The sequence below is a fragment of the Stenella coeruleoalba genome (assembly GCF_951394435.1).
Source record: "Stenella coeruleoalba genome assembly, chromosome: 11".
In the NCBI taxonomy this organism is placed as follows: domain Eukaryota; kingdom Metazoa; phylum Chordata; class Mammalia; order Artiodactyla; family Delphinidae; genus Stenella; species Stenella coeruleoalba.
The window spans coordinates 89,934,028-89,946,190 of NC_137157.1; the positions used below are offsets into that span (position 1 = coordinate 89,934,028).

Consider the following 12,163-nt stretch of genomic DNA (forward strand, 5'->3'; position numbering starts at 1 on the left):
TATAAATAAGGCTGTCAATTTAACCTCACAGTTTGGCAACTTGACAACTTTTGCTACCCAGACTACTAGACTGGAAAGCATAAAACAAAACAAACAACAAATAACTATGAAAACCTACCAAACAACAATTCACATATGATTCATGATCCAAATTTACTGAATGCTAATTAGTGAGTTAAATATAAAGAATAACTCTCAGTTGCTAAGTGAATACAATATATAATATAGCAGCTAGAGTGGAAATACCAGTTGTTATGTATTTTCTATTCTACTACCAGCTTCTCTTTGGGAAAATGTGAGTGGTGCTGGTTTCAGGGGGCACCCGCTAAGGGGAATAAGAGTAGCTTGATAAGCAGGACACAGGTCTGATACTCTTGGGAAAGTAGCCAGGTTGTCAGCAAGATTGTTTTGCTGCGTGCTTCACAAATTTGGGTACTGGAAAACAGAATATTTCTCCAGGATATTTTGTAATTTGTTATGGTTAGAACCTTAATTCAAAATCTTTCCAAATATAAAGTTTCCTCAGTTGCCTGGGGTAGGTGAAATGTCAGGTAATGAAATGTATACAGTTGCCTGTACTTGCAATGTATGAGCTACCCAAACCAGATTCTGACCCAATCTGTTCATTTTTGTTTTCTGGTTTCCGTCTGCATTGGATACTCAATTAAATTCTTCCTTTTCTTTACCATCTTTCTTTAGATATTAACTGTCTACCATCAGTCTTTCTTTCTAAATGTAATCTTTAAAAGCTTCAATTTCCTTTCCTTTGCACCATTACTTATTTCCTCTGATTTCCTATTACTTTACCTTCTCTTTCCATGTGGATATGGAATCCATCAAATGCAGTGGGTGGTTTTGGTGGTAACCAACTCAGTATCATTTGGACAGGGAAAAAAGAGAAAGAGCTGGTCGTCGATTTCTCAGTCTCACTGAGTGTATTGTTATTTTCGTATTCCATGGGAAGAACACTGACAAATTCATCTTCGCTTTCAGGAGTCGCAGATGCACTGTCCCACCAATATGGTTGGGATGTGGTTTCATAGTCACTGATGTTAAAATCAGGCCAACCAGAAGAAATGTTGCCAGAGGGAATTTCAGGGGTGTCATCAGTAAAATGGAAGAGTTTGTCTTTTCCCATTGTATCTTGTGATCTCATGAACGATTCCTCTGGGAAACTGCCACTCTGTTCTTCCCAGTTGTTTTTGTTCAAGTTTACTATACGAACTGAGATATTTTGAGGAGGATAGGGGACTGTAAGAGAGAGAATTATCATTTTCAAGTATTTTTACTATTATAATGAATACTTAATCTATTAATGAGTCAAACATACAAGCAGATTTAGAAAGTAAAGTTTAATTTTACTTTTACTGTATAGATAATTTACATCAAGAACAAATGTGGTTTCAAGTACACATACATCTAAGATTTTGTACACAGTGTGCACACATTAGCTTATCACCAGTCACACTACAAATATTGATACATTAATTCGTGATACTATGCTTGTCCAAGTGGTGATCTAACCACTTCCAAAGTAGAGTTACATACATATTTTTCAGCTTATCACAATCTCTTTTTTTCAAAACTGAGTCTCTGTCACTAGATCTTTCTTACAAAAAAAGCAACTATAGTGTTTTTATAGCTATCAAGATAAAAATACTCCCTATGACATAGTTGCACTTAGGAGAGTTAAATGTCTGAATTGCCTTCAGAAACAATAACATGCATGTTGGAAATATGGCTTCACTCCTCATCTCTCTAAAATAGAAACTATGCACACAAAATGAGTTTATGAACTATGGAATCATACTTTTGTAGTTGTAGAAAATTATGAAGGCACACTGCATGGTCTCTACCTGCAAAAGATTGTATGCATCCTGCAGATAGCAGCTCGACTCTCACCTCTTCTATGAACTTCTAATAAAAATTAACCTCTCCCTCCTTTGTGCTGTTACATAAGTTTGTACCTCTTTAGTAATATTTATTATTGCATTCTGCCTTGTATGAGTGCCAGTAGTACCTCTACCATTTTTAAGAACAGGGAGCCATCGCACCAGACTTTGTCTTCATCTCTCCCAGTACTTTAAACAACTCCCAGGTGAAAGATGCTCAATTAGTTTCTTTACTTGAATAATAAAAACTACAAGTAGAATCTTAGATGTTGATGTGAGGTGAATAAAATTTAGCTGAAATATTTTCTTTGCTTTGGCCTAATTAATGAGAATTCAGATTTTTCAACACATCTTAGAATTTCAGAATGGCAGGGTCTCAGAGGTGATCTATTATAACACATTCCCAGTGTTTGTATGAATTGTGTCTCCTGCATTCCTACTGAATACTTAAGGACATTAGGCATGAAAAATATCAGTCATATTGGTATTGGCAATGGGTATTTAGTATGTGTATATTTATATTACCCATCCATTCTTCCATCTACCTACCATCTATCCATCCATCCATCCATCCATCCTATGATTGTGCTTCATATTAGTGATGCTACTAAAATTAATAATCTGATAATCTGTAGTAGAACCTCCCACATCTGTTCTTCTGTCATATGAGTATTTTGTCAGGTTATAGAATAAATGATGTGCACTTGATCCAGTTAAATTACTTAATTATAACTTTTGGTAGTATCACACAATTTTTTTAATTCAAAGATTATAAATCTATGATTTCATTGACATATTTAAAATTTTTCGAATTGAATATTTTGTTCAATTCCTTTTACATTGATAGAAAATTTGTTTTAGGTTACTAAAATACATATTTATTTTCTTTCTTAGCTCTGGAACAGAATTTTCCTTAGAATGATAGAAAGTATATATATAACAATATATAATTTAATTATTTTTTCACTAAATTTGATTCTTTGGAAGACTTACCAGTTCTGTGCTGTTTGGGTTCATGACTGACACCGCTGTACTCCACAAGAGTGCTTTTATTAAAAGTTGCCTCAGATACCAGCTGAAAGGTGATATTACTATAACATATTCCTGGCAGCCAGTGATTAAATACTGTTTTTCCCTTAAAGAAATCTGAGAAGAAAAAAACAATTATATTAAAATTTCAGTTTCCTAAATGCCACACACTTCTAGAAAGTTCCAAACAATTATGACTATCTATAAAATAATATTTCCTGCAACTCCTGGCATGGTCAGTAAGAAAAAATTGATATAAGGCTAGAGATGAAAATTTGGATTGTTTTGGACACAAACTGAAAGGCTTTTTCTGCAAGAATTGGATACAATTGGAATTAAAACTTTATTATAATAACATTTGGTGTATTAAGTGGAGAAGATAACATATAGAAATTGTAGAGATTAAGTTTCTGCTAGCCATTTACTTTAAGATAAAAACCCAAGGTATTTTGCCAATTTACGACTTAGGAAAAAATAATTTTACAAGAAATGTTTTCACTAGTCTCACTTGTAGAATATAGCCTATTTAAAAAATAAAACAGTTTGTCTGTCATTTGGCGGATAGGACCTGCTTGAAAAAAGAAGAAAATAAAAAATTTGAATTTTATTTGGAAAACATTTTTTTGAAAAATAATAATAAATTTAAAATTCCAATCCAAGTTAGAAATGAGAGAAACAAAATACCATTTATTGAATGAAAAACCAAAAATAATTTTAAATTAATTAAATTTAAAAAGAGCATATTAATTAACTTATTTTTAAACTCATGGCATTTAGCTCAACAAAAGTTTCAGTGACTGCTTTTCAATTATTTCTGAACTTATATTTGCATGTGATCAAAAAGCAAATAAGGTCTCAATTATTAATTTGCAGATAATCTGTTTTCATTGAAAATAAAGAATGCAGTAATTTATGGAGTCTATTTATGTTTATTTGATTTTTTTTAAAGTTTAAAACCCCTGTAAATTCACTGCATATATTTTAAACAATGTCTCATTAAAAAAAATCCATGGAAGATTCAGGAGTTTGTAAAAGCAGCAAGTCAAAGTGAGATATTTCTGGATATCATGCCGTATGTGGTTGAGTACCTGTCCTCTACTTAGTTTCCAGTTACAACTAATCAAATTTGAGAGCATCATCTACACTCTCTGCAGATAAATATTATGGTGCTTGATCCTGAGAATATTTACGTTTCCCCAGTTCAGTCCCCAAAGGCCCTCCCTCCTTCTCTCCCTATCCCTCTCCCTCTTGACCTGCCTCTGCCCCTGAAAAGTTGAGTTCTTTCGAAATTATTAATTCCCCTAGGCTCTCCTCTCTCTCAAGATCCCATCAAGCCAGTAAAAATAGTGAAACCAATTTTTGTATATTAATGCAATCATTTAGCTAGTCATACAGATAAATATATACAAAGGACCTAAAAAGCATTGTCTTTTGCATTTGAGAATAATCTTGGACCATCTCCAAGTGAAACTTTGTGAAAGGCACCTCTCTAGCTTCCCAGTTCTAGAAGTGCCCTAACACACTCAGAAAGAAATGGTTACGTGAGGTGCTTCTAAATTTAAGTTTGAATTTGTTTCCTGCACCAGACATGCAGGAATAATATCTGGCAAGAATAACATGTGAGTCACAATAATTTGAGTTTTTCTTATGCTTACGCATGACACATGACTCTAAAGAACCAGACATTCTAAGACTCCTCATAACAATATTTTCACGCATCAGTAACTATTTTTATTCGTTCATTTATGACCAAATAGTGAATTATAAGACCTCTTCAGAGCAAGAGCAAGACCATTTGGCAAAAATCATGTAAAAGTAATAGTCATCATTTTTCATCTTCTTTTTGCCTCTTACCTTTATATAACATTGTCCGGAAGTCTTTACCTTCCCAGTAGCTTATGTTTACTCTTGTGAAAACGTTATATTTTTCTGGATAATGAATTTCAAACAGGACTCCTGTTTCAGGAGAAGGTTTGTAGTCATATATTGAAACACTGGTTACGGGAAGAGGTTCTGCAGAAGGAAAGTTAATGGAGAAAGGGGAATTAAGGAAAGAGCAAAAGGCCATTATCAATACTTGGAAGGGCCAAGGATTACACCTATTAGAATTTTACACATATTTTTATTATCTGTAAGACACTAAACTCCTCAGTACTCCTGAGTTGAGCGTTCTCCTTAGCAGTAATTAATGATGCATATTTTAAATAGTGATTTGTGCCTTTCAAAGAACTTTCATATTCATTTTTCCATTTGCCTTTTGCAACAACCCTGAGATCTAGGAAGAGCAAATTTAATATCATCATTCAACATATAAAAATAATGATAACTCAGACTTTAAATTACTTGTCAAAGGTAATTTAACAAGGACATGACAGAGTCTGTATCTCCAGATTCCTAGTTCATTTTTCTTTTCCCCAAGCCAAGAAAATTTGACATTAATAATAGACCAGTAGCAGAAAATACATTTTGGCTCTAACCAAAGATAAATGTTTCAATAATCAGTTATTTCTTTGTGTGAACTTAGCACTTTTTTTATGTCAAGTATAACATTGCCAACCATCCTATGTTGTGAGGATTATAGTTTATGATGTTTAGCAAACTATTCTTTGTACAGAAATTTTAAAATGTTTATTTCTATTTTGCATGAGTTGTTAATTCATCACAAAACTTTGTAAATACTCATTTTTTTAATAACTGTGATTGATGTATGTCTGCATCTCCTCCACATCCCACCCTTCAGCCAAAGTCTTGTAAAGTGCCGGAGGCCCCTCACCCTTCAGTAGGAACTAATGGATAAGTTTTACTTGCATTCATTTCGTTCAAGAAAATATTTTAAATAATTTGGCTTGGAGTCAACTCTTCTATTATAGAAAAATTGATTTTAATTCAAAATTTTAGAATTGAGAGGATTCTTGGACATCTATAGCCTAAATGAAATATCCTTAGTTTAAATTTTATACTTTGAAAATTTCAGTTCCAATAACATAAGAAACCAAAACTTAGTTCATTCAACAAATAATTACCTACTTTGTCTCAATCTGTAGCTAAATATCTTTCATTTTGTTCTTCAGTATCTCAACCTATTTTTTTTTTTTTTCTCTCAACCTATTTTTGCTTTTGACTGATGAGATCCAGGGAAGACTGAAAATACATGTTAAAATTCTTAATTTTTTCCTGGAATTTTCTCATAAACCAAGCCTATCTATAAAACCAAAAACCAAGCCAACATCTATAAAAAAGTTGGAAGGCCTTCAGATTGCAACATATATTGGGATCATGTCCCTGTAGACTATGTGCAATGTTCTCTGGTTAGAATGTTTCTATTTTAGCTTTGTCTCATCCTTGGTTTTCCTACTTAAAGGGAGAACAGAGTGAACTCACTTAAGTGTCATGTAAAGAAACCAGCAAACCAAGCCCTGAAGTCGCTGAGTATTTCTCTTTGATTAATCCCAAAGAAGCCTTGAACCATTTGAAGATCTTTCTTCCAACTCAGTCTAATGACTAACCCAGGGAGTCTACACAATCCACTTATTGACTCTGGATATGAGAAACAAAATGAAAGCTAACAGCAAACAGCAGCCACAGAGCCATAACTCTTCCACTGCTGCAGCCCAGTTTCACATCCTCACCGGGGGTCTGTCTACTGGAAAGAGAAGTTAGAGGTCCACTCAATCTTTCATGCCCTGAGTTAGGAAGTCTGTACATCAAAACCATAGTCAAACTTTGAAATTCAAGAGATACAAGAGGGTTAGAGCATAGAGATTTTATTTTGTGATTTTTCTGTTAGCTGTGCCAACAACTTAAATTTTAAACTAAGAGAATTTTTAAAATGCCTACTTACATGTTTGCTTCCTGTATTTCCCTCAGCTTCAACATATATAACCCAGGTCAGCTGTAAATTCTAAAGTCCATGCACAGGCATTTTTAAGGTATATTCAATACAAGAATTACTGTTTTCTAGAACTCAAATGCATTCTCTAGAAATATTTTACCATCTCTCCAGTTACTTCCCTCATTGTTTTTCTTTTTGAAAAATTAAGGGATGTGGCATAAACCAGAGCTGTAATTACTCATGTGTTTTTCAGTGATGACAAGGTAAAATCTTGATCTAATTCATTACTCATTTCTCTGCCAACTATCCTGTTATACTTCCCTTTCTTGTTTCAGGAACCAGGTGAGACTGGACAGAGAAATGTAGTTATTTAAAAATAGAAACCATTTATTATCTTCATTTATTACTTTTTTGTCTTTAGTTTTTCCTTTTTAATTAAAAAAATTAATCATTACAAAATATAGGTGAAACTCCCCCGTATAACTTACCCTGATCCCATTTGCCTCCCATAATTTGGCCAGAGGTAAATTATTACTCTGAATATGGTGTTTCTCTTTCCATGCATGTTTTTCACTTTTATATTTTTAAGTGTCCAATATTCATATGGACTATTACTTCACATACTTTAAAATGTCATGTTGATGGTATCATATTGTACGTATGATTCTGCAGCTTACTTTTTGTTACCTAACATCGTTTTTGAGATTTGTCCATCTTGGTGTATCTCTAGAAAATTTAGCATCCATTTTACAACTATACAAACAATATAATTTGTGTTTTTTTTTGTTGTTGTTATATAGGTTGTTTTCAATCACTCACTTTTGCAAATAATGCTGCAATAAGTGTTTTGGGACATGTTTCCTTAGGTTGGAAGTCCTGGATAGTAGAGTACGCACATCTTCAACTGTTTGTGATATTGTGAAAATGTTTTCTAACTTGATGTCAATTATCTATCAGTTTTGTGTGATAGTTCTTGTTTCTCCATATTCTTTTTCCAACACTTGCTTGTGTCAGTCTTTTTATTTATTTTTAATTATTTTATTTAATTTTTTTTTTTGGCTGTGTTGGGTCTTCATTGCTGCACGTGGGCTTTCTCTAGGTGCGGTGAGTGGGGGCTACTCTTCACTGTGGTGCGTGGGCTTCTCATTGTGGTGACTTCTTTTGTTGCAGAGTGCAGGCTCTAGGCCTGTGGGCTTCAGTAGTTGTGGCACGTGGGCTCAGTAGTTGTGGCGCATGGGCTTAGTTGCTCTGCAGCATGTGGAATCTTCCCAGACCAAGGCTCGAACCTGTGTCCCCTGCATTGGCAGGTGGATTCTTAACCACTGTGCCACCAGGGAAGTCCAGTCTTTTTAATTTTTGTCATTCTGAAGCCTGTGAAATTTTGTCTCAATTTCCTGTTCAAGAAAATGATTGAATATCTTTTCATATGTTTATCTGTCATTCAGCTTCCCTTTTCTTAAAATCATTTGTTTGATACCCTTGCCTGTTTCATGGATTCTTTTTCCATATTTTCCTGCTAATTTCTAACGTAAACTTTGCCATATATCACTTCCCCATTGTCATTTTTTATTGTGTCCTGTGCCTTTCATCCGGATACCTTTTTCTTCTTGCTGAAACATATAATTTAATAGTTATTTAAGTTAGAGTATGGGTGTTAAATTCTCCTAGGCTCTGTATACAAAAAAAATTTCTTTATTCTTGATGTAGTTTAGCTGGGTATAGAATTCTGGGTAGTCTGATTTCCCCTCAGCACTTTGAGGATATTGCTCCATTGTCTTCCTGCACCAATTATTGCAGAAGAGAAAGCTTCTGTCAGTCTAATAGTTATTCCTTTGTGGATACTATGCTTTTTGTCCATTAGTATCTTCTAAACTTCTAATTTATTTTTATTTATGCTTGATCATCTGCAGTTTCACCATCACGTATCTAGGTATGGTCTTAGTTTTTTTTTTTTTTTTGCGTTATGCGGGCCTCTCACTCTTGTGGCCTCTCCCATTGCTGAGCACAGGCTCCGGACGCGCAGGCTCAGCGGCCATGGCTCACGGGCCTAGCCGCTCCGCGGCATGTGGGATCTTCCCGGACCAGGACACGAACCCGTGTCCCCTGCATCGGCAGGCAGACTCTCAACCACTGCGCCACCAGGGAAGCCCTGGTCTTAGTTGTGAATTATCGTCTAGGTACTTGGAATGCTTTGTCAATCTGTGGATTCATGTCATTCTTCAAGTCTTGGAAATTCCCATAATGATTTCTTCAAATATAATGCGAATCATCCCCTCCATATGTTTCTTAATCTCTTAATCTCATTGGTTAGAATCTCTCCACCTCCATACCTGTGGTAGTATTGTCTCACTGTGCTAAATCATGGGACAATGACACAATATCATCTTTCAATTTACTGACTTCATTTAATTTTTATTAGTACAGAATTTATCCCATCTATTGAAGTTTTTCAATTAATTAACATTAAATTTGATTAATTAAATTAATTTTATCTAGTTTAACCAATTAAATTAAATGATTGTATTTTTTATTTTTAAAATTTATACTTATTCTATATGTTTCTGTCTTATTTTTGCCAATTTTTGTTTCATTATTCCTTAATTCTTTTTTTTTTTAAATTTTATTTATTTATTTATTTATTTATGGCTGTGTTGCGTCTTCGTTTCTGTGCCAGGGCTTTCTCTTGTTGCGGCTAGTGGGGGCCACTCCTCATCGCGGTGCGCGGGCCTCTCACTATCGCGGCCTCTCTTGTTGCGGAGCACAGGCTCCAGACGCGCAGGCTCAGTAGTTGTGGCTCACGGGGCTAGTTGCTCCGCGGCATGTGGGATCTTCCCAGACCAGGGCTTGAACCCATGTCCTCTGCATTGGCAGGCAGATTCTCAACCACTGCGCCACCAGGGAAGCCCAATTCTTTTTTAATAGGTGTAATTCTTTCATTTATCACTTTGTATATCATAACATACTGTAAATTTTTGTTACATTGCTACATAAAATATAAAATAGTATAATAATTTTGCTGCCTATCTTTTTTAGCATAGATTTCTTTGTGTGTTCTAAAATATAAGCCCTAGGCCAAATTTTGTTTTCTCATTGCCCTATTTCTTGTTTTTTCCTCACTGCTTTGAGGCAGTTTAGCATCCTTTCAGCTCACCAGAATCTGCAGTCTAGAACCAGGACATATAACATTAGTTTGGGGTTCTTCATGTTGTGGATGGTATAGTGGTTTTCACAGATTCATTCTCTGAGTCAGAGGGTAACTAAGCTTGGTCCTTGATAGTAAGAATGTGTGTCCCTTGCCTGTATCCTTAGGCCTCCATATGTGCTTTTTTTTCACAAGCAGGAAGAATCTTTACTCCAAGGAAAGAGTCTGGCTCTGGGCCATATCTAGTGTAGAGCGACTCAAGCCTTCCCCCTCTACAGGGGCCCAGATTCAGTACTGTCTCCTTTCAGACCCAGAGCACAGGGGCCCCATGACTTCAGCCTACTTCCCTATTTTGAGTTTCTGATTAATGGAGACACCTATCTTATTTTTGAGCCTGGAAATATACTTCTGTTTTTCTTTTCACTTTTTGGTGGGAGCACAGAGTGTATGACAAAGCGGGACTTTACTGCATTATTTTTACTAAAAATCCTACCATGAAGTTCCCATGTTTTCTTTTAATAAAAAACTTTAAAATGACATTTAATATCATTATTATTTCCTCATTAGGCGTTCCATATAATAAAAACTGATGTTCAAATGGAAGAATATTTTCTGTTCCTTCATTACCTTTGAACCATTCATAGAGATCATAAATAGGAAGATTTTTAAGGTTCTGGATGTGACTCTCTTAGAAGATGAAAAAACAAAAGCAAATGTGGAGCAAATACTGTTTCAAGAAAGCAGAGGTAGCCTTGTACTTACTAGTATCTGCTAAGTGCTAAGAGGTGCTTCTTTCTGAGATTGTTCTGTTTTGAGGAACTAAAACTAAAAAAGCTGTTGAGTCAGTAATCAGTATCCTTTGCTTTCAATGTGACCAACCTAAGAACGTGTGTCTTCTGACATAGCCCTCTTGAGGGAGATGAACATGGGATTAGTCCCTCACTTCTGATGGCAGGAGTAGGGAAAAGGGACCACTCCAAGTCCCAGGCCAGAGCTCTTGTAATAGGTATTGATGATAATTTGAGACCTGACCTGATGGTTCAGCTATATCCAAGCAGGCCATTAAGGTGAGCTGGCTGCAGCAGCCACCCATGGTCCAGGAGGATGGTTACCATTACACCCACTAACTTAGTTTGAGTCTCCATCAATTCTTTAGTAGGAGAGCAAAATTTGCCACCCCAAAATGTATCTCTTTGGCATGAGGAGTAACTTAGGCTGAGTATTTTTAAGAAAAAGAAGACTCAGGAAGAACCCTTAATCTTCCCCATAACTGCCTAAAAGAATTTAGATAGAGGGCCTGTTCCTGGAATAGAGCTATCACCAGAGGTATTTGCACAGAAAATGGGCTGGAAGTGGCAGGGGAAACTCAGCAGGGCCTGGAGATCAGAGTCCACTCTGTGTCCCATTGTCTCTGTGTGGCCCAGCAAACATTTGTTCACCAAATGTTTACTTTTCCATCTCCAGGTCACTTGCCTTCCTCCCCTTTGTAGTCCCAAACCACCACCCCGACATCCTCTTTTGTCTTTAGCTGAAGATGGTCTTTAAGGTGAAGGTTTTGGCCAGTTTGATGAGTTATCAGTTTTCCTGGGTCTCTCCCATGTATACATGTTATTACATTTTAGTTTTGATTTTCTCTTACTAATCTGTCTCACATCAATTTAATTCTTAGGCCAGCCAGAAGAACCTAGAAGCGTAGAGGAAAATTCTTCCTCTATGATACTTTCCTGGAATATTTAAATAGCTTTCTGAATTATTCTTCCTGCCTCCAATCTCATCTTAATTTTTCTTATTTACTTCGGTTCAAAACTTTTAAGGCTGCAGCCTACTTGATACTCTCACTTTTGTCGGAGTCTCTGACTTACACCTGTCACCTTCACCTCACTGACTTTTCCCCTCCTGATCTCTTTTGGTTCTCTTTTGCTCCCAACCCGTTGAGTAATTTTCTATTTAATGCCATCGGTATTAATTATATTTATTAATCTTATACCAGGTGCTACATACTTTGTTAAGGAGTTTATTTTAAAATGTTTTATTACAAAAAATTGATATTATTTAATAGCACCCTCTACCAAATCAGTAATCTATAGCCCACAAACCAAATCTGGCCTGCCACATGTTTTTGTATGATTTATGAGCTAAGAATGGTATTTACAGTTTAAAATGGTTGATAAATATTGACAGAAGAATACTATTTCATGACATATGAAAATTATATGAAATTCAAATTCTGGTGTCTTTAAAGTTTCCTAAGAACACAGCCGTGCTTAT

At 35.4% G+C, this 12,163-nt stretch overlaps 1 protein-coding gene across 1 annotated transcript in view; it reads right to left on the reverse strand.

Annotated features, from left to right (window-relative positions):
• The window catches only part of PTPRO (protein tyrosine phosphatase receptor type O), a gene marked incomplete at its 5' end in the record, with an annotated part of 228,574 nt that overhangs the window by 90,943 nt on the left and 125,468 nt on the right, over positions 1-12,163 (reverse strand). Inside the window, 3 exons of the mRNA XM_079936966.1 lie at positions 808-1,251; positions 2,886-3,038; positions 4,776-4,934. Coding sequence (XP_079793092.1) covers positions 808-1,251; positions 2,886-3,038; positions 4,776-4,934 — 756 coding nt within the window. The remainder of the gene's footprint in view (positions 1-807; positions 1,252-2,885; positions 3,039-4,775; positions 4,935-12,163) is intronic.